This window comes from Trichomonas vaginalis, chromosome VI (genome assembly GCF_026262505.1).
Source record: "Trichomonas vaginalis G3 chromosome VI, whole genome shotgun sequence".
Lineage (NCBI taxonomy): Eukaryota > Parabasalia > Trichomonadida > Trichomonadidae > Trichomonas > Trichomonas vaginalis.
Genome location: NC_067208.1, coordinates 1460174 through 1482164, shown reverse-complemented (window position 1 = coordinate 1482164; position 21991 = coordinate 1460174). Strand labels below are relative to the sequence as shown.

General features: G+C 33.7%; 11 protein-coding genes and 2 pseudogenes across 13 annotated transcripts, besides 3 other annotated features; 5 read left to right on the top strand and 8 right to left on the bottom strand.

The window, feature by feature from the left end:
* Positions 1 to 13574: part of a mobile genetic element that runs on past the window's edge.
* Positions 1099 to 1476, bottom strand: TVAGG3_0785530 (uncharacterized protein; the record flags this gene model as incomplete). The annotated part of the gene is made up of 1 exon (XM_051246543.1): positions 1099 to 1476. The coding sequence occupies one exon, from the start codon at positions 1474 to 1476 to the stop codon at positions 1099 to 1101; it is 378 nt and encodes a 125-aa protein (XP_051082018.1).
* TVAGG3_0785520 (KilA, N-terminal/APSES-type HTH, DNA-binding family) lies at positions 2320 to 3001 on the bottom strand (the record flags this gene model as incomplete). Its single annotated transcript, XM_051246542.1, has 1 exon — positions 2320 to 3001. A coding segment is annotated over one exon (682 nt), but the record flags the coding sequence as incomplete, so codon positions are not given.
* TVAGG3_0785510 (uncharacterized protein) lies at positions 3109 to 3483 on the top strand (the record flags this gene model as incomplete). The annotated part of the gene is made up of 1 exon (XM_051246541.1): positions 3109 to 3483. One exon carries the CDS (start codon positions 3109 to 3111, stop codon positions 3481 to 3483), a length of 375 nt encoding a protein of 124 aa, XP_051082016.1.
* On the bottom strand, positions 4273 to 5238 carry TVAGG3_0785500 (integrase core domain containing protein family; the record flags this gene model as incomplete). The annotated part of the gene is made up of 1 exon (XM_051246540.1): positions 4273 to 5238. A coding segment is annotated over one exon (966 nt), but the record flags the coding sequence as incomplete, so codon positions are not given.
* Positions 7395 to 8022, bottom strand: TVAGG3_0785490 (annotated as a pseudogene). Its single transcript has one exon. A coding segment is annotated over exon 1 (628 nt).
* On the bottom strand, positions 9364 to 9978 carry TVAGG3_0785480 (uncharacterized protein; the record flags this gene model as incomplete). The annotated part of the gene is made up of 1 exon (XM_051246539.1): positions 9364 to 9978. The coding sequence occupies one exon, from the start codon at positions 9976 to 9978 to the stop codon at positions 9364 to 9366; it is 615 nt and encodes a 204-aa protein (XP_051082014.1).
* TVAGG3_0785470 lies at positions 10402 to 11254 on the bottom strand (annotated as a pseudogene). The gene has a single exon. A coding segment is annotated over exon 1 (853 nt).
* TVAGG3_0785460 (uncharacterized protein) lies at positions 11863 to 12183 on the top strand (the record flags this gene model as incomplete). Its single annotated transcript, XM_051246538.1, has 1 exon — positions 11863 to 12183. One exon carries the CDS (start codon positions 11863 to 11865, stop codon positions 12181 to 12183), a length of 321 nt encoding a protein of 106 aa, XP_051082013.1.
* An 84-nt stretch (positions 13575 to 13658) lies between the features above and the next one.
* TVAGG3_0785440 (nerve growth factor signaling pathway) lies at positions 13659 to 14573 on the top strand (the record flags this gene model as incomplete). The annotated part of the gene is made up of 1 exon (XM_001295864.1): positions 13659 to 14573. The coding sequence occupies one exon, from the start codon at positions 13659 to 13661 to the stop codon at positions 14571 to 14573; it is 915 nt and encodes a 304-aa protein (XP_001295865.1).
* Positions 14574 to 15266: 693 nt separating this feature from the next.
* Positions 15267 to 16661: a mobile genetic element.
* Positions 16662 to 16663: 2 nt separating this feature from the next.
* Positions 16664 to 21991: part of a mobile genetic element that runs on past the window's edge.
* TVAGG3_0785420 (uncharacterized protein) lies at positions 17880 to 18242 on the top strand (the record flags this gene model as incomplete). The annotated part of the gene is made up of 1 exon (XM_001581961.2): positions 17880 to 18242. The coding sequence occupies one exon, from the start codon at positions 17880 to 17882 to the stop codon at positions 18240 to 18242; it is 363 nt and encodes a 120-aa protein (XP_001582011.1).
* On the top strand, positions 18342 to 18503 carry TVAGG3_0785410 (serine threonine-protein phosphatase family; the record flags this gene model as incomplete). Its single annotated transcript, XM_051246537.1, has 1 exon — positions 18342 to 18503. A coding segment is annotated over one exon (162 nt), but the record flags the coding sequence as incomplete, so codon positions are not given.
* TVAGG3_0785400 (uncharacterized protein) lies at positions 18508 to 18831 on the bottom strand (the record flags this gene model as incomplete). The annotated part of the gene is made up of 1 exon (XM_051246536.1): positions 18508 to 18831. One exon carries the CDS (start codon positions 18829 to 18831, stop codon positions 18508 to 18510), a length of 324 nt encoding a protein of 107 aa, XP_051082011.1.
* On the bottom strand, positions 20743 to 21150 carry TVAGG3_0785390 (uncharacterized protein; the record flags this gene model as incomplete). The annotated part of the gene is made up of 1 exon (XM_051246535.1): positions 20743 to 21150. The coding sequence occupies one exon, from the start codon at positions 21148 to 21150 to the stop codon at positions 20743 to 20745; it is 408 nt and encodes a 135-aa protein (XP_051082010.1).

Sequence of the window (21991 nt, the reverse complement as noted above, 5' to 3'; positions counted from 1 at the left end):
CTTCTTATAAAACTTCTTTCACCATTATCTTTTCAAAAGCTTTCCTATAAGTGCTGGGTTTCCTGTTTGCTTAGAGCTTCCAAAATGGCTTTCTGGTATTTGTCAGTGTGCTTTCATCTTATATGGTCTCTTTTTTGGTTGCCTTTCTTTACATCTGACATCGTTAAGCTTCATATTCTGCTTAAATCATACATCTTTATTTCAGTAAAGATTCTTTATGTTTGTCAAGAAGAAGTCATAGTGCATTTCAACATACCTGCAGCATTTGCTTCTATCTCTGATATAAAGTTCTCCTTCAAGAGCTGATGTAGTAATGTTCCAATATTATGAGGTTTAACGTAGAACATTCATACTTTCACCAAGTTTATAACATACCATCCATCTTTGTTGCGAGTTTATTTTAATTTTCTCTAAGAGTCTCATGAAACTTACGAATGTTTGTGTAAAATTCCTCTGTTTGTTCATCTAAAGCTTCGATGTTAAAGTCAATGAGTCTATTGCCTGACTTCACATTTCTCTTCCTATTTCTTCATCTTTCTTTAACCATCTCTCACTGTCTTTTGGTTTTTCGTCAATGGAACGAATGACATCGTTAGCTTTGCGAACTTGTTCTATAGCACTTTTAAACATCTCTCTTCTCTGTTGTTTCAGTGTGTCGTCTCTTCTTCTTGTTTCACCAACGTTTGCATTTGTTATGTCAAACATTTCTTGACGAACATCATGCGAAAGAGCTTTACGAGTATGACCAACGTTCGCATTTGTTATGTCAAACATTTCTCTTCTTACTTCATGAGGTACTGAACGTCTATGATATAAGTCAATAGCAATGTCATTTAAAGGAAATGCTCTTGCATGGACTTCGTCCTCGCCGCGTTGCGGCTTTATGAACTCATGAATTCTATCATAACTTATTGCACCATTGTAGTCTTTAATGAAGTCAGCGAGTGCTTTTTTGTTTGTCGCGTAATGTTTTGCAACATCTATATTAGCTTCTGTAAGAAGTTGTTTTATTTCCGAGTGTTCTAACTTAGACAACTTCCGATACATCTTTAGTAGGAAATAAAAAAATATTTTTTCGAAAAAATAAACTTAGAAAAATTATTTCTTTATATATTTGCCATTCCGAACTTCGAAAAGATGTTTTATACCAGCATAGAATTTTTCTCTAGAGCTTGGTCTTATATCGTTTTCATGACAATATTTTCTATATTCTTCATATAAAGCCTTTTTTTCATACATTTTATAAGGACAATCTAACCAGAATAGCGCATATCCATTTTCGTTATCTAGGTCTCTATATGTTTGTGGAATTTCGCTTTCTTCTGTTTGTAGAATTTCGCCTTCACTATTTAGTTCTATGTATATATATTGTGGAATTTCGCTTTCTCTATTTAGTTCTATGTCTATATATTGTGGCTTAAAAGGATGTGGGCAAGAAGGGTCTGGCGCTATGTAAAAAGTTAATTTTTCTGTCATCTTTTCTATCGGATAAAAAATATTTTTTGAAAAATTAGATTACATTTTTTTAAGTTATTTTTCAAAATAATTTAATATTTTTATTTTAATGAAACACATGCAAGATTGCAAGTTCTTTTCATACAATGCTCTCGCTACTGCCATCAAGAATGAGTTCAATGGTGCTTCAAACGTAATGTTATCTTTAACAAGAAGTTTGTGAAAGAATCTAAGTTCGGTCAGTATGTCAGACCATTAGCTATTGTCATTGACCGCAAACGTTATACTTCACAAGAGTTAGCAGTAGTTTTGAAACAAAAGGGTTTCTTCGTGAATGTCAAAGATACTCATTATACTGTTATAAAGAACTCCAACATTGACTTCTTCAGTATTGCTTTAAATCTTTCCGAACAGAAAGAATATAAGAAGGGTGAAAAAATGTGAAATATTATCCTTCATCTCTGAAGACAATAACGAACAAAGATGTTATACAAAAGTTCTTACCAAAGGTTGAAGAAGCTTCTATTGACATTGACGAAGGAAGTGAAATGGTTGAAGAAATTGACCCTGAAGCTATTTAACCAAAAATATATTTTTGGTGAAGAGGTGAGATTTCACCTGTTTTTTCACCTCATTCTCTCTTCGTTAATGTTGTCGTGACTTCTTCGTTAATGTTGTCGTGACTTCATTCTTCCTCTTTGAAGTTATCGAAATATTCTGTTATTTTTTCCTTCAGTAATGGTAAGTCTTCTTTGAAGGTAAGTATTGTGCAACCTTTGATGTCATAGTGTGTTTGAGGAAGAGTATTTTTGACAATTTCTTTTATTTGCTCATTCGGTGTCATTGAAATCGGTAAGTTTTCACGATAGAACCAGTTTCTGTCAGATTTATATATTTTAGCAAGGTCGTAAAAGCTTTTGTTGTTTCTTCTGACTAAATGCAACATAACCATATCTCTGTCTTCTTCATTCTCCAACTCTTCAGTATAAATCATATACTTATAGTTCTTTTCCTTTCCTTTTGGTACTGAACGCGGTATTCTTTTCTGTATGCTTTTGTCTTTGGATTCAATGACTTCATCTTTTGCTTGAAGTTTCTTTTCCATCTCTCCACGTTCTTGTCTGTGAAGTTCGTCAAGAAGTTTGTAAATATTCCAAGCATAACGTGGTGAAGCCCACATTGCAACTGCATTTACTAAAAGTCTATGAACATAATATCCTCTCAAACCGTTTGGCAATTTTTCACGGTTTTCATAGAGTTTTGGCGACTGGGATTTTTTACCTACTCGCTGTTCTTCACTGTTTTCAGAAAAAAGTACGTCTCGCTGTGCTTCACTTAATAGTTCTATGGTGCTTTGGTTCCTAAACCAGTCTTTAGGAAGCTTAGTATCTGGAGCAAAACAAGCCGTCAAAATACTTTGCATTTGGTACATGTCGTCTTTGACAGAACGAATGAGTCTCAATTGTTTGTTATACTGTATGTATTCGTATTCTTCATTTATGACTTCATGAACGATAGCAGTTGTTGTGTTCTCTAATGTTGACATATCTGTCTTTACATACAGGATAAAAAAATAAATAAAATAAAAACTAACTTTATTTTTTTTGAGATAAACACTATTTCTTCACAACATTAAATTTTATCCTGTATGAAATGACTTTAAAAAGATTATTGACTGACTTCGAATACTATCTCATTGACGCACTGACAGACCCTCAAAACTGTGTTGAAAGTTCTTTAAGCTTTAAGATTGAAGGTACGACGCATTTTGTCTTCACTTACGTATTGAAAGAATATGACCGTTATCATAACGAAGTGAATCAAACACTAATAAAATTTGTAGATAAAAAATTGGTTAACAATGAATATTTTAAACGTGAAGACCCAAACACTGCTGGAGATGATGAAGAATACAGACAAGTTATTGAAAAAAATAACGCAAGATTAGATGCAATAGAAAAGAAGTTTAATGAATGTCTTACAAACACGTATGAATATCTTATGCAGTGGGAAGCCAGATGGAAATAAATTTACGTCAAATATGCAATTTATAAAATCTTATGTCGACAGGCTACGTAGCACAGTGGTCTAAGGTGGTGTTATGGAGGGGTCAGGTCTGTGGTTCGAACCGCGACAGCGCCGTATTTTCTTATTTTCTTTATTTGTCTTGTTTGTCGTGAATAAAAAGTGTCATAAAAGTGCTCTATCTTCCACGGGAATAAATAAAAAATTTACTTTATTTCTTCTTTATTTCTTTGTTCCCGTGGAAGAAGGGTTTTTGCCGTTTTTTCTCAGCCGAAATCAACGATTTTTTCATTTTTGGAATCCTTAGCAAATGAGGAATCTTTTCTCTCGTGGAAGCTTTGACCAAAAATATAATTTAGGTGAAGAGGTGAGATTTCACCTCTTTTTTCACCTAATTTTTCACCCTCATGACTTTGTCATAACTTCTTCGTAAATGCTTTGTCATAACTTCTTCGTAAATGCTTTGTCATAACTTCTTCGTAAATGCTTTGTCATAACTTCTTCGTAAATGCCTTGTCAAGATTTCATCGTAAATGCTTTGTCATGACTTCTTCGTAAATGAGTGTAAATGACCAAAAATATAATTTAGGTGAAAAAACAGGTGAGAAAACAGGTGAAATCTCACCTCTTCACCTATAATATATTTTTGTCTGATTTACATCCAACGAAAAAGTTTAGAAGAATTTTCTTATTCTTTCTGGCATGTTTTTATCTTTCCAGTACCCGCTCTAATGGTCCCAGATGAGTTGGTTTAGATTCTCTCAAGTTCTTAGATGGTATAACATCTTCAACGCCTCCTTCATATCTTACTTTATAAGTGTCATCGTTTATGTTGTAGTCAAGTATTTCAATAACCACTCCTCGCTTTGCTTCGTCAATGGTTTCAGCAAGTTTGCCATTACTACTTTCGACTAATTTATGACGAGGGTAAAATGCTATGGAGTCGTCAGCAGCTTTTATAAGATATCCATTACCTTGCGTAGAGTCTACGATATAATAATTTCGACTTAACCTTAAACGTTTCTTTGTCAACGGTTTGTCGTCAAGAACTACACGAACTTTTGTTCCAGGAATGAGAGTAAATTGTGTTGAATTTCTGATATTTTGTGTTTGACTTCGTTTCTTTTGTATATACTTTTCTTCTTGTTGTTGTGTCATTGAATTTGGTGTATGTCCTGTTGTAGAATGTGTTGAGGAATTGTAAACTTCGATGAAATGTTTCATTGTTTCTTCGGTAAAGTCTCGCTCTTGATTTAAATCTCTGAGAGTCCTTATGAAGCGGTTAATGATACCGAGTATGTTATGGTTATGGTCTTCAGTAGTGTAGTGAGTTATGTTATGCTTAATGAGAAATTCTGTGATTTCGTTGCTGAGGTATGCACCGTCTTGGTCTGATGTTAAAATACTTGGGCTATGTTCTGCTACAAACTTTTGTAAAACTCTTAACACTTCATGAGTTCCTTTATTTCTCATTATATACGCAAAAGCTTTGCGAGTGTTAACATTAATGAAGATGAGGAATGGTTTATGTCCTCCTTTTCTGCTTTGAATGAGAGTGTCAAATTGGTATGCGTCAGGAGTGTTGGAGTAAATTGGTAAAAAGTAGTCGTAAGGATTTATTTTTGTTTGATGTACAACATTTTTGTCAAAGAACCTTTTCACTTCAGCTCTGTTAGTAAATCCCGAACTCTTTGCAGCTTCATTGAATTTCTTAAAAGACCTCCATGGATGTTGTTCGAATACTTCTTTCAAGCTCATTTATGTAAAGTTAAAGATTTTAACAACTCGTATCCAAGCGTGCATTGTTATATAAGGAGGCATATAATCTTTTCCATTACCTGCTGGGTCTGTAATACCAGCTACAACATGTGTATGATTTCCTGCAGTTCCACAGAAAATACCTGTGCTAACATCTTTGGGGTCATCTGAGATATCATATCTATTCATTCCCTGTCTATTCGAACCCGCTGCAAGATTTATATAACCTCTTTTTGTTATTGAATGTGAATGGTTTCCTTCCACAGATGTTCTTCCACTGAACCTATGCATATGTGAAGGAAGGTTTTCAATACCTATTTTCTTTGAACCTCCCATCTTCATTGACTGCGTATTAGTGTAGAATGGAAAACTGTCAACTATTTCATACCATCTACCACCAAATAAAGTGTTTGGATTTATTGGATTCATAGACGTATAAACAGCTCCTATAGGATATATTAAATCATATATGCTCATAACTCTATAAACATATTCTAAAGAACTTATGTCATTAAATACCATTTGGAATGTATCTCCCGGATGAAATGTTGCATTTGTTCCACTTTTATAATGTAATGTTAGTTCAATAGAATTATCCAAGAAAAATTCAAAAGTATCTGGTTGAAGACCTCTAACAAATTCAAATGGAGTTGCTGGTTCACCATTTATAATTTCTGTTGTAAATGTCATTGTATCTGGTTTCGAAAATTTCTTTGTTAGTTCTGCATCCACATAAGTTTTATCTGCTTTCTTATCTAACATTGTTGGTAGTTCATATGCTTCAAAGTTTCTGGCATGACTTTCAATGTTCCTGCAACTCTTATCTAAACTGTTAAGAGTATCTTTTACGCTTGTACTTGGATTTTCTAATGGTGCACTTGAACCAAGGTCAAAGTTCAATATTATGTCGTCTGCTCTAACAGTAGTGAAGGATTTATGTGTATGGTTCTTGTCAGCTTTACTGTCTAATGTAGCTTGAAGTTCATTTATATCGGAGATATTGTGTTTATGAGATTTCAAAACTTTGTTCGTTGCGTCAAGTTCTGTTTTGTCAGCTTTACTTTTAATAGCATCTTCAAAAGTTATTTTTGACTTAACTCTCAAAGTAAATCTTGGTTCAACTAATACACCGTTAACAAAGAAGTATGAAGCATAAATTTCAGCGTTATAACCAAATGATTGTGGTGCTATAACCTGTGTCATACTGTACAGTACAGTGTATGTCATAACCTTTAGCACGAATGAATTTATATCTTCTTTCATTAACATTTTTCGTATTCACTTTTTTCACCCTGTGTTAAATATCCATGATAGTCCGTTATAATCTGTTCATCAGAACTTATATAATGAACATGGTTTTTGTCTGCTTTATTGTCTAAAGAAGTTTGAAGTTCATTTATATCGGAGATATTGTGTTTATGAGATTTTCAAAACTTTGTTCGTTGCGTCAAGTTCATTTTTGTCCGCTTTACTATTTAATGTAGCTTGAAGTTCATTTATATCGGAGATATTGTGTTTATGTTCTTTATCTGCTTTTTCGGCTAATTTCTCTTCTATCTCATTTATTTCAAGTTCATGCCTACCACCACCTCCCGAAGAAGTATTTTTCTTCAGCTCTTGAAGAACGTCACTTCGCCATCTTTGGTGTCAATAATGAGACTTTGAGTTAAAACCTTTCCTGTCTTAATGGATGTTTGTAAAACTTCTTCTTCACCATGTTCGGGGTCATGGTCGTCATCATATCTTGTGAAATCAGAGATGTTGTCATACATTAAGCATATTGTCTCAAAAGTTCTGCTATTTGAAACTGGAACGAAAGATATACAGAACTTTCATCATCTCCTAAAGTCAAGTCTGCTTTCTTAAGTATTTCTTGAATGTATGCAATGAGAACAGAGTACCTTGGAAAATATTCGAACAATATTTCATTAGCTGTTGGTTTTGGTGGTTCTTCTGGAGTTTCTGTTGTTTCAGTTCCTTCTGTAGGTTCTGTTGGAGTTTCTGCATCTCTTGACTTCAATGCTCTTGCTCTCAAAGACCTAAATGTTAGAGCACCGGGTTTTACAAAGGACTTTATAAATGCTTTAATAGTTCCTGGTAAGTTATTGTTAGCATTAAGTAAGTTCCTTATGCTTCCATCATGTACGTCCATAGCACTATGTAAAAAATCTATACTTTTCTTGTAGTCAGCAATAGACTGACTGTGATTTTTTAAAGATTTGTCAATACCTTTAAGCCAATCTTCATGCATGTCTGATACTGAGCCAAGAATATCATTTGCTTCCTTTAGTGTATTTTGTGCTTGTCGTAAAGTATCCAATCCCGTACGTGCATTGTTTGCTATACGTCTTACAGTATCTATTTGACTCCTTGTTTCTTGCATCCAACCAGATAAAGTTTTAATAGTATCCGAACCATTTGAAATGAAGTTCAAAGCATTTTTAACGTCATTTAAAACTTCTTCACCAAGTACCGCCCATATCTTTCCGATTTGGTATTGAAGAACTCCATATGAAGCAGCTGTTAAACCAGTATTTATAAGGTCCCATATCCATGATTTAGCAGTTTTTCCATCCTTTCCATCCTTTCCATCCAAACCGTTTTCGCCTTGAGGTCCTTGAATTCCTTGTATTCCTTGTATTCCTTGTATTCCTTGTGGTCCTTGAGGTCCGGTGTCACCCTTCTCTCCTTTCAGTTCATCTTTATGTTCGTTATAATATTCTAATGTCATAAGGTGTACATCATTACTGCTACCAGCAACGCCAAAATTTGTTTCTCATTCATGACTAAATTCTTTAGGCATTTAATGTTGTCGTCAAATCGAAAGCTCTTTAACAATTCAATGAGAACATTTAATACTTTCACTAATGAGGCATCTACTGTAGAATTTATATATTGCACCGTTCCATCATTTATGATAGGAACCTTGCTTGTTGTAATGAATGGGTCATAAGTGTTAAAAGTATCGAAATCAATGACTTTTTTAGTTTTTCCATCGTCAATGACTAAATCATTGCCTTCAATGGTTAAAGTTGAGTTTTCGTTTACTAGTTCATGTGCTCTTCTTGCTTCATTTGTTTCATACGCATATGCAGCAATAGTCATATTTTAATGAGAATAAAATGTTGTTCTATTTGCAAAGTACTGACCCAAACGAATACGGAACAGTAAAGCTACAAACAAACTTAGGTCTTCAGAATGAAGCGCTTGCTTTCAGAGTTGTTGACTTCAATACTATCGCAACTTTTGTCATAACAGATGAAACAGATTTCATGGAGTTTGAAATAGATGGAAAGAAGCACGAAATAAGATTTCACAATAATGTAGAATATAAGATGGAAACATTAGCTGGAGTGTTAAATGCTCTCATAAATACTACAATAAACAAGGATAACGAAGAAAACTTAATGAATGTTAAACTTATTGCAGGAGTTTTGAAGTTCAGTTATGCAAAGGAGTTTAAGATAACACGAATGAGTCATAGAGTTCAATTGCTTCTGGGTGCATACCATATGACATTTCCTTTGAAAAGTGTTGACAAAACGATTGAGATGAAATCTGTTCCATACGTATGTTATGGTAATTGTTTGTACATTGAGTCTAAAATAGCTAATGTCACAGGCATTTCAGGAGTTAATAGTAAAGGTTCAGTAGAATATAAGTCTTTCTGTTATGCAGTCAATTCAATGTTCATTCCAAACGTTCCTGTCATAGCAACTCATTTAGGTAAATGGATTCGCATTAGTCCTCATAATTTGAAAGACATGCAATTCAGACTTGTTGACTTTCAAGGAGAGCCTGTAGAACTGAAGGCACCAGTGCGAATGACTGTTGAAGTAGACTTTTTAGAAAATATTAAATGCAACAGCTTACAAGAGAACTCAGAGCTAAAAATATAAAGTATGAATGTTATGTATTAGGTCATGAACTTTGGTTGTTGCTGTTTGATGAAACAAATGAGTTAGTTATGTCAGTCAAGAGAACAGAAAAAGGCGTCAAAGGCGCCGAGCGCAAAGCGCTATATTGTGTTAGTGAGAACTGCACCAAGTCAATAAGATTAGGTTTGCATTATGAAGATGAGTTCGATACTGTTGAAGAAGTTTTGGATAGATACTATAAGTTGCTTTAATTTACTAAAACATATTTCAAACATAATTTATATTCTGTTGAAAGTTTTGTATACTCGTTCGAATATTTATACTTAAACTCAACTCCTGTAGTTCCTGGTGTTTCAATGATGCGGATGTTACCTATTTTCATGAATGGTGGCGTTTGACCACAGCATTCGATTTCAGGGTCGAGATAGTCAATGACACATTGTTTCCCTGTTATTCGTGATATAACATTTTCAAGGTCCTCCTTTGTTAGAATTATTTGGTTCTTGCTTATAAGATTTGTCAAAAGCTTCTTATCGTCTTTGAGTAAAATTGTTTGGTATAACTGAAGAAGGTAATGGTCTACGTTATCTGAAGGCTTTGTTTGAACATTTGTGTAAGGGTTGTCGTTGGCTTCTCTTGAAAGAATTTGGTCCAGTGGTGGATACTCTAACTTAACATCTGATGTAGCGTTAGCGTTTGAAGCTGTGTTTAAATTCACGGATTTCAGCTCTGGTTCTTTTTCTTTCAAACACTCTGAACTATAGTTCTTTATGACAATATTGTTTGTCGTTCGTGAGTCAACATTTGATGTTGGTTCAATTGGAACATTAACGGCACCAGCTAAGATGGATTTGCTTCTCATTTCATATAGAATAAAAACCTTTTATATGTATGAAATGAACAATATACTCGACAAGGGTTTGAATGTAAAGCTAACGAATGAAAATATTGTTGAATTCACTGAGACAGGTGCTGTGTATAAAGATGTAGAACTACTGAACAAAAGAGCTAAGGGAAGAAGCAGGAACATGAACAAAGGGTGGAAGCCTATAAAAATTTATGTCAATGATGGCTCAGGAGGTTCAAACATAAAGTATGCAGAAAGTTATAGAGTTTATGCGCTAAAAGGTGAAAAGCCTTCATTTAAGAACAGCTATTCTAACGCATATCCTCAAAAGTTAACGGATGGGGAAGTGGATGATATGAATGACAGCAAAAATATTAACAGAAATGGCGACAGAGATGCATGGAATTTGTTTACCATCAGTCAATTGAAGGTTAAACTTTAAAACAATGTTGGTCGTTCCCATGGAATATTTTTGACTTTAATGGTATTAGTCATGATATGAATCTCAAGGTATGAACGAGGAGAGATGAGAGACTTATATGCTTCCCAAATTTCTTCAAAAGGTAATGTTATACCTGACTGTTTCCAAATGAGTTCAATGTATAGCGTGAGAAACCTTGAAAGATAACGAAGTCAGTTATGAGACGTTTTATGTTTAAAGCAAGGAAACGCCATGTTTGCATAAGTATTGCTACAGTTAAGTGGTAATGTCTGACTTTAGTTATGATGTTAGCTAATGGTGAGTCTGCTTTTGACACTAAACCTTTTCCGGCGAAGTCGTCACAAACGAGCAGAGTGTTTGAAGGATACTTTTTGAAGGGGTATTTTGAAAGTTTTGATAGAATGTAGTTTGTCAGTCGTTTCATATCGTAAACTCCTGAGTACTGACGTAAGTGGTGTTTGTCAATAATTCTTTCCATCTCCTCAGAAGTCTTTTGCATTCCTGACTGTATAAATTCAACGATGGCATAATATTTCTCTTACGTCGAATGTAACGTTGAAGAAATTCAATGAGTTCACTGTCTGGAACTTTAACGACAGAGGCTTGAACTTTTGACATAAATGTTTTCGCTGTTGAATCCATAGAGTCTGAAGTTGCTGATATAATGATTTGGTCATAGTAAGAGTCGTTTCCTAAACGCTCTGTTATGAGTATATGACGAATTAAATTAAATGTCTTACCTGAACCCATCTTTCCACAATAGAAATAAACGCCATTTGAACAGAACTCATAGTCCTTACTGAAAGGAAGAATGAGAGAAGAGTTAAGTTTGTCTGTAGTTTCATTCATGTCTTCATCTACGTCATGTATTAAATGCTTCATTTTATCTCCATTAAAAATGCAAGTCAGAAATATTCAGAACATAGCACCGAGTCTAACTGACAAGAGTATAAAGATATACTATGAACACGTTATGATGAAACCAACCAAAATTCAAGAAAGTCAGTATACTTATGAATATCCAAGCACTGGGTAGAGTATGTAGGAGGTGAGAAAGCTATTGAAATCAGACAGGTTCGAAGTATTCCAGCAGGAAGGACAATATTATTGAAGAACTTTAATGTTTTGAGGTATAATGATGAACAAAGAAGCAAGATAGTTTTCCTGTTGCTGTGTATGTGAACTTAGATACAGGAGATGACATGAAAGTTTTTAACACAAAGCTTCAAACGGTAGTGAGAGAACAACTGACTGCGGAAGGGCATCCATTACCTTCAGAAGTTACCATAGCATATAATTTTGAAACAAACTCAATAGATTTTAAAGTCGTCTCTGCAAAGAAGTCAGGTTTTACATTTAATGAAGCAGATGTATATTCGAATGAAAACTTCAAAGCTATTGCATGGTTAGATAATGACGATTGCTTTAAGAAAATATTTAAATTCAGTGACTCAAAGATGTCAATAGATGACCTTCGTGGAATGTTACCATCGACGTTTACAGTTGAAGGTTCAGCAGGATTGCTTACAAGATTGTCAATTGGTGGTATTTGGTCTCGTGAGAACATTGTTATAAAATCCAGTATAAGTGAATTTGCTGAAGAATCTATATTATGTCTTTCAAACTACATGTATTCGCCACCGAAGCATTATAGTATAACAAACTTTGTCAGTAAGTTTAACATAAGACTTGTCGAACCTTCTTCAATGAAAGATGTTGTGCTACCTAAAGATGGAAAGGATGGACTCATTATTGAGATGATTTTAATAGCATATTAAATGAGCTTGTTCTTGAAGGTCATTCATGATGAAATAACTGTTGTAGAAGATGTTAGCAATTGTTCAGACATTTTGAAGCGAATAGATGATATAAGAAAGAAGTTTATGAATGAGAATGTTTATGTTTCATTGACTTTCTCCAGTAACGAGAACTTTTGAGATAATATTGAAGAGAGATGATTTTAATATGGTGTAAATGGTAGCTTGGGCAGCTTTAGGCGCAATGGGAACAAAAGCATTAGCATTTGGAGCAAAAGCACTTGGAGCTTATGACGCAGTAAATAAAATGAGTGGAGGAAGAGTTTCGAAGACATTAGATGCAAATAAAGGAAAGATTGGAGGCTGGGTTGCAAAGAAGTTAAGATTAAATAAAATAGGGCTCATAAATAAAGCATCCAATTTGGTTGCGACTGAGTCAGAAAATGCTTTAGGAAAGGACGATGAGTTTGCAAAACACGCAAAAGACTTTAATGACCAGATGAAAGGTGAAACAATGCATTTAAATAGATTCGATGGAACTAAAGAAAATGTTTCTTCTCCACCAGTAGTTCTTCCGTATGGTCCCTATGGAATGTATGGAAATCCTTACGAAAGACCATTTGACCCATTGACTGGTGGAAGTAACTGGTATCATTACGGACGAAGAAGAAAGACAGTCAAGTTGGAGACAGACGTGAAGAAAGCAACTAAAAAGAAACCAAGGAAGAGAGTTATAAAGCAATGAATTCAACAGGTTAGAAAAGAGGTTAGATATCGGGTTAGATCTAACCTTCTACCCTAAATTTATTTTTGTGCTATGTTTTCATACGTGTGAGGGTGGTGATATCATTAATTTTTAAGTTTATTTTTTATTTTATTTTTATTTTATTTGGATGTAATGACAGAACAAAAGCAACTCATACAAATCAAAACATATAACAAACATACATTTAAACATTTATTCTTCCTTCCTGAGCATAACATGTTCTTTCAAATACATCCGAGACCAGTTGACTTTTCATTGACTGTTTATAAAGATAGAAATAGTTATATCATTAAACCATACGATGACGAAGGTAAGTTATGTAAATTGTACGTTAAGAAGTTAGAGAAAGTTTATGGCTTCAAGTATGACTACAATAGGGTTAACACTGATGATGAAGATATTGAGGAAAATTTATGAGAACATTAGTGAAGTCGTTAGTGAGAACGATAGTGAGAACGTTTATTTTTACATTAGTGAGTTCGTTAGTGAAGTGAAGTGGTTGGCGGCTTTGTAAATATTTAAGGTTAAGTTAGTGTTGTCGTTTGTGTTGTAAAATACACGTTAACGGTTTTGTAAAGTGTCAAATTCACAAGTATTGGGTAAAGTGGAACGCAGTGCCGCCGTACCCAATACTTGTATACTAACTGACGAAACTGTTTTGAAAGATCTTTTCCATATTGGACTCTCTCTTGAAATCCAAGAACTGACCAATTTATATAAAACACTTATTATGGACAACATGAAAATCGACAAAAACAATTGCATTCAATTACTTGAATTTTATTTCGACATTTGTTCAAACGATAAAGTAGTTGAATGTTCCAAATTTATAGCATCACATTTCTTTGAAATTGATTCTAATCAACTTAAAAATATTTCTAAAAAACTTGGAATTGACATTCTTCAGCAAATATTTAGCAGCGATGAACTTACACTTGAGGATGAAGATTCATTAGCAAATTTCATCGTTTCTCTAACACAAGAAAACAATGATTTCTATCAATTGATCGAAAACATTCATTTTGAATTTTGTAATGAAAACATTATTAAAAAGATCAAAGATCTAGCAAATTCAAATAACTACCAAAATATTGTAAACTCACTTTCAGACTCATTAGTCCGTTCAAGAAATCATAGCACTAAGGACAGAACTATATATCCCTCTATTAAAACAAAATATTTCGAAAGTGGGAATGTTGAAATGCCTGCTTCATCAATAAATCATGGATCTATTGATATAATTAATAAACATATTGATGATTTATTTTTTGAAACACAAAATTTCCCTAATTCATGGGTTCAATGGAAACTAAAGCAAAATTATTCGATTGAACCAACTGAATACTTTGTTAGAACATTTTCGAATTGTGGAAAATACAGTAGTAGCCGCCTTAGGTCATGGAAAGTTGAAGGTACTACCATTAGTGGAGAAACTAAAATTATTCATGAAGTAGATAATTCACCACTAAGTAATGGAGAAATAAGAATTTATCCACTTAAAATAAATGATAAATTTATATCATTCAAATTAATTCAAATAGGCACAAGCTTGCTATTAAAATTCTGTATAACGATTCACGCCGATAAATTTAATTTGAATAGTAATCTGACAATGAGATTATCAGACTCAAAAGTCAAGAAATAATGATAATTATCATTGAAACCATATTAATTACTGCATAAAAATAAAGAATATAATATTATTTTAAAAAATGAAAATTCTTCTAATTATTGGATATCCAATAATTATTTGAAAATATTTTGTTTGGATGATCATTCGAACTGCCTATAAAATGTGCATATTTATTCTATCATTTTCCTTGACTTTTTTCAATTTTTATAACAAATCGAAAAAATTCATCAATATAACAATGAATGATTTCAAAAAAGTTGGAAAAGTTGAAAAACATCATATGTGCATTCGGAAATAACTCTCTCCAGACACACTTGAAATTTCTCATTATTGTTTTAATATATATATACTAAGGAAAAACAGTGATGACTTTTGTTTGCGTCTAGATGTTTTTGATTTTTCAGGAAAAGTTTACATTGATAAGTAAAACTCATCAATTCCAATTTTTTTGGGTCCCTTTTCCAATGAAATCATAATTCCAAAAACAATTAGAAGTGATTGGTATTCCAATATTGGAGTATATTTATAATATTCTGAATTAATAAAAGCTTTATTTAACCATGTCCATATTCCTTTTTTATGTTAATAATCAGTTGCTGGAATTGGAATTCTTTTATGAAGCTGGCTCCGGATACGCAGTTAGGAAGTTTCATATGTTTGTTATTCTCTAAATTTTAGAATGATTCTATTTACATCTTGACAACCGAAACAATAAGAATTACCGAAAAAGTGACAAAATATCAAAAACAGGGAGGGGTCTCAATTTTTATTACTTATATTATTTTACAATATTTATATAAATACTCTTTATAATATATTTTACTATAAAATTATACCTCAAATTCAAATATTTAAAATATTATTTACATAATTATCTCAAAATTATATTTTTATATATTATTTCATATGTATAAATCATATAATCTATATCTATGCAAATCTCATCTAAAATTTTTTGAAACAAACCGCTACCATTTTTATAATGGTCCATCTTAAATTCATCATAAATTCTGGTACATGTTAGTACCAGAGTCTTCAAATCTCAAACACTCTGGTACCAACATGTACCAGACGCGAGTTTCCAATGCCTCGTACGATTTTCTATTAAGATCTTCTTGAATGAGAAGGTCTTCATAGAAACTCGTACGAGGGCTTCTCTTTTAAATACTCTGGTACTTGCTGGTATCGGAGTCGACTTTACAGCCCTTTCCCCAATTTTGAAGCTGGGGAAAGTTTTCAAGCAATGAAAGGGAAGCTCTCGCTATGAGGTGAAAATCTAGAATTTTACCTCATAGCGAGTAATCCTTTGTTAATTGCTTGAAAACTTTCTTCAAATTATCAAAATTTCGAGGAAAGTTTCCTTGCTTCAAAGTAGAGATGGAGCCCTTTGAGCCACTGCATATAGGTCAGTGACTCAAAATACTCCATCTCTACTAGAAATCGCCAAAATTTGGGTCGCAATCTTTGAAATGCGACGCAAGTTTTGGCAATTTCGCGAGGGACTTGCTCCATTTGGTGCATAGATTCACACTCTATGCACAGATGGAACATTCTTCGCTGACAGCGGAAACTTTGTCTGAATAGTTTAACATTCAGACAAAGTTTTCCGCTGTCAGAGAGGGAATGGAAGGGTAAGAGGTATATATTCATAATGTATACCTCTTACTCTTCCATTCCTCAAGAAAGTTCAAAAACTTGGGTGCAATCAGAACTGATTGCACCCAAGTTTTTGAACTTTATATAAGGAATTGTTGGCTATGATGTACTGATCATGAATCAGTACATCATAGCCAACAATTCCTTCGCAAACAGTGGGAAACTTTGTCTGAATAGTTTAACATTCAGGCAAAATTTCCCGCTGTCAGGGAGGGAATTAGAGGGTGGGAGATATATAGATAGACTATAAATCTCTCACCCTTTAATTCCCTCAAGAAAGTTCAAAAACTTGGGTGCAATCAGAACTGATTGCACCCAAGTTTTTGAATTTTGTATAAGGAATTGTTGGCTATGATGTGGATAGCCGCTGCCAGACCAAATGAATTAACCGTTGTGAATAACGTTTCTGAATCTTTATTTAAAAAGATAAAATATCACGATTTTAAAAAAAAAAAAAAAAAAAAAAAAAAAAAAAAGGTAGTGGGGCTTCCAGGCACTTCGTGCCTTCTAGCCCTGATGTTGATGTTTAGTATAAATGAAGTTTTTATTCGGAGGACTCTTCTTCTTCCTCTATTGCTTCTGGGAAGAAGCCTTCTTCTGGGTCGAAAACATTATATAATGTGTCGCTTTTCACAAATTATATATGTTTTCATGTTTTGTCACTTTTCTGTCACTTTTCAGGAAAAAACATTTTTATTATTATATATAAATGAATTTTACCAAACCACCGTTACCGTTCTTTGGAAATAAGAGTAGATGTAAAGATATTATATTGAGAGAACTTAAGAAACTACCGAATGGTCTAACATTTGTAGATTTGTTCGGTGGAAGTTTCTATATATCTCATTTATGTCATATAATATTCCCAGACTCAAAGATTATATGCAATGACTTCGACAACTATATGGACCGTCTCAAACATATTCCAGACACAAACAATATATTGAAAGAGTTAAAAGAAAAGATACCTATAGGTAAGATGGAACGTATACCATTAGATAAGAAAATAATTGTGAGAGAGGTTTTGAAAAAAGCAGAATATATAGACTGGAATAGTATATCTGCTAGACTATTATATAGTGGTGCTATAAGAGTTCATGACATTGAAACACTTATGTCAAAAGTTTTATATCTTAACTATACAAATGTTTTCAAAGAGGACATAGAAAAATATATTGAGGGTATAGAGTTTGTGAGATGTCATTGGACAGATTTGTATGAAAAATATAAAGACAAGGAAAATGTTTTCTTTATAGTGGACCGCCGTTCTATAACACATGGGATTTTCAATACCAATAGACTGGACTTTGAGAGACTCTTTAGAAACTTTAGACGTTTTACATAACCATCATGCTTTTACTTTACATCCGATAAAAGTGGTTTGGAAACCGTTATGAGTGGTTAGAGACATACATGACTATGAGTTTATATATGACAAGATAGAATATGAGAGAGGTCCTATAAACTGGAGAAAGTGTCACAATAAAGAAATTTTATTAGTAAGTAAATGTGGTTTTGAAATAGGATACTTGTTTTAGTGTTTTTCCATTGTGTCATTTATTTCTTTGACGTGGCAGAAAAGTACAGAGAATATGAAGATGAACCAATGCCTGCAAATGTTCAGTATATGTACTCGTAAGAGATATTTTTATCTAATATTAAATGGACGCACAGAACTTAGCGAATGCACAGCAACCTGGACAACCAAACCCAGAGAATATTCCAAATGAAGTTAGAATACAAACTGCAATGGCAAACTATGGTCAAGTGCCAACAGATGTACAAATGCAAACTGCCATGTCAAATGACGCTGCGTTAGGTTTGCCACCATGGTATGCAAATATGAGATGGAAAGAGTTTTATACAAACCCTGAAGTGGGATATAAACAACTTTATGCAGATGACGCGAACACAGGAGTTGACCCAGAATATGTTTTCTACCAGAGGAGAAACAGAATGTATGAGCTCCAGTTAAAGAATGCTATGGAACTCAACAGGAAACGTAAGAGACTAGGCGGACATTAGATTTTTACATATAGTAAAATGGGTTTCTTCAGTAAGATAGGAAACTTCTTTCGAAATGTTGGAAGAGGTATATGGAATGGAATAAAAACCGTAGGAAGAGGAATTTGGAACGGTGTCAAAAATATTGGTAAAAGAGTAGGTCAGTTCGTTGGTATTATACCTAAAGACCCTGAACCAGAAGAACAAGCTCCTGTTATACAACAGCCTGAACCTGCACCACAGTCTAGTTGGCAACCAAATCCAACACCTCAACCGTATTAAAAAATTATATTTTTACCGTTCGATAGTAGTTGTATATGAAACTAAGTTCTAAGTAAAACGCATGGTATAATGGAATTATTCTTTTTCTTCCATCTGTAGTAAACCATACTTGAAAGTCTGAAATACTTCCACTTGGTGGTTCGTATAACTTTGTAGGTTTTTCGTAAAAGTCATTTGCCAAGCATAAGAAAGAGTTTTGGGCGCCAGAAAATGAAGCATGAACAATAATAGCAGCTGGGTCGAAAACATCTTTAAATAAATATGGTTCATCTCTTGCATATCGACTGTAAATATTTGCTAAAGGAAGTTTGACTTTCTGATTTAACATTCTTTGCAAATAATACCATGACATTGCAGTGAATTCTGTATATATTTGTTCGTCTTTCTTTGGATTGTCTTCGTAGATTTGAAATGACACTTGTGAATTTTGTTTGTCATATACAATTCTCACATAAAGTGTGCTCTCGGTATTTGCATATTCATCAGCATATTTTGCATAACATGAATTTATTTTATCTTCTATATTTTTTAACGCAGTCTGTAGAGAAGATGAAAGGTCAACTTGTATTAGCTCAATTTCTTCCCACATTTTTCGTTTCCTTCAGATATATAATCTATATGAAACCTTACAATAAATGGAAAACTTTTATCTTCTACAGACACAAACTTCATTCTACGAAAGCCAATAGCTTTTGTGACAGATGGGTCTCTTAACCATCTTAATGGGTAGTCAAAACGATAGCCTTCATGCTTTACGGTCTCTGTCTCAAACTTTTGACCGACATTAGTAAAAGTTCATCTAATGGTTTAGTTGTAGCAACTCTTGAATTTTCTTTTTCTATTGGAAGCATATTTTATCTAGAATAAAAATGTCAAATGAAACAGCGTCTATGAGAGAAATACAACACACCGACAACTCATTATGCAAGCTCTAAATAAGAACACAACAAACTTTTCAAACTATTCTAAGATATCTGAGTCATTGAAAGAAGGAAACTTAAAACTGACATTAAACCCAATGACAGATGAGTTTCTGTTTCAAGACAATAAGAACCATACTGTCTGTATAAATCAACAAAAGGAACTTTAAACGAGAAACCTATAGATGAACTTCTTTTGAAAGCAGATATTGACAACAAAGCTGACAAAGAGTATGTTGACGATGCAATAGCAAAAGAAGAAGAAAGAGCTTAACAAAGCTTATGCAACGAAAGAGGATGTTGAAAAGAAAGCTGACAAAATATGTTAACGATGAGTTAGCATGCGTGGCTAGTGCGTTAGTGAAGAAGGCAGATAAGGAATATTGGATGAAAAAGACAATGAAATTAAAGAAAGGGTTGACTGGTACCATGAACGGACAACAAAGATTTTAAAACGAAAGCCGATACAGGATGGGTTTCAGGATGTTTAGACCTTAAAGCCGACAAACCATACACATACCATTGCAAATATTACAAACTTACAAGAAACCTTAAACAGGAAAAGTGACGTTGGACATACACATACCATTGCAAATATTGCAAACTTACAAGAAAAGTTAGATGACAAAGCTGACAAGAACCATACACATACAGTTTTACAACTGTTGCTATAGAAAATATTGCAGGAACGGTTGAAGAAATGGTGGGGATGTATTAGATTGGAAACCTCCTAACTTTCCAGAAGGTTTAACATCGGATGACGACATAACGACGATGAGAAACATTAGATGTAAAGATGTTTATGTCATGAAGGATGAACATAATATTAAATTCACTGCTCAAGATTTATATGACAAGAAAGCAGACAAAACAGAGCTTCAAACATTAAAGACAGAAATATTCAAACATTTACCGTTGGTTCTATTTATACGTCAATGAACTCTACCAGACCAAAGTAGTACTTGGTTTTGGAACTTGGACTCAAATACTCGAAAGTTTTTTGTATTGTGCACACACTCCAAAGAAAACAGGTGGAAGTAAAACGATATCTGTCGACAACTTGCCACCACATAGTCATTCTGGTACAACAAACTTTTCTGGCGACCATAGCCACTCATTAAGAGACCACCCATTATACAACTCAGAGTATGAAGCTGGCTATGACGTTTTATCTCCAGATTATAACCATTCAGCAAAAAGACTTTTCGACAAACTGAACCAGGAGGAAACCACCAACATACTTTTACAACAACATCTACAGGACTAGGTAAAAAATACATGCCACCTTACATGACAGTTTGTGCATGGTATAGAATTGCTTAGTCGTCATTTTCAACTTCTTTAGCATATTCGTCAGGAGTTGTCTTATATTTGTTAGGAACTGTCTTTGAAAGTATACCACCTTGAACTTTGACAAGTTTGAAACGAGGTCTGACAATAGTAGTTTTATCTTCTGCTTGCAGTCTGTACATTTTGCCATGTTTGCCTAAAACTTCATAATATTCTCTTGTATACTTTCTTCTATTTTTACGAACACGAATGTGAGTACCTGTCGGGTTCCCATTGTTGTCATAGTCAATAGTATTTTCATATGGGTCGCGTTTAGGTATTTCTATTTTTACTTTGTCACCTTTCTTAAGTTTGAAGCCCGGCATTCTTTCTTGTTTGTCTCTTTTGACTAAACTATTAAATATATAGTCTTTCTCTAAGTCGGGGTTGTTTTTCATTTCTTCGGGGAGTGGTTTCCCAAACCTTTTTGTTTACGGCTATTGTAAATATTTAAAACTTGTCTCATCTTTGCCATGGAGAAATGTCTATATTTGTCGTCATATGACATTTCATTTGCTTCACCACCTTGTGGTTGGTTTAAGTCTCTTAAGATTTTTATACAACTGTCAATGACACCAAGAGCAGAATGGTTTTGGTCGACAATGAAATATTGGTTTACATTTTTTGAACGCAGATAGTTTTTAATATCGTCTGATTTGAAAGAACTTTCACAGTCAGATGTCAGTTTTGTTGGATGGTATTTGTCAACAAATATTGTCAAAGCAGTTTTCACATCTAAAATATTTTTGGACTGTAATGGTATGGCTTCACAGTATCTTGTGTTTTGACCGACAAATATTAGCCAATATGGTGGTCCATCTTCTCTATACCTCGGAATGTTTTCCAAGATATCCATAAACCAAGCATTTGGTGTTGAACTAAAGATTTTTACCATGAGTGCTTCTTTGTTGCCTTAGAAACATACGGGTCCTTGTTTGAATTCGTCATTTTAACCCATAAGAAATGGGTTTATTTGGCGCATTAGCAGGAGTCGCATCTAGATTTTTGCCCGCAGTGGAACACTAGCCAGAGGTGCATTTGGAATTGGAAGGAAGATTTTGAGTACATTAGGTATACTTAAAGAGAAAGCACAACCTATTATACAAACTGTACAGAAAGGTTGGGATGTAGCACGAGATGCAGCAAATCTTATTCCAAATCCTGAAACAAGAGGAAAAGTTCAAGGATGGATGGACAATGTAGGAAGACAAGCAGGAAACTACTATAACAAAGCAAATG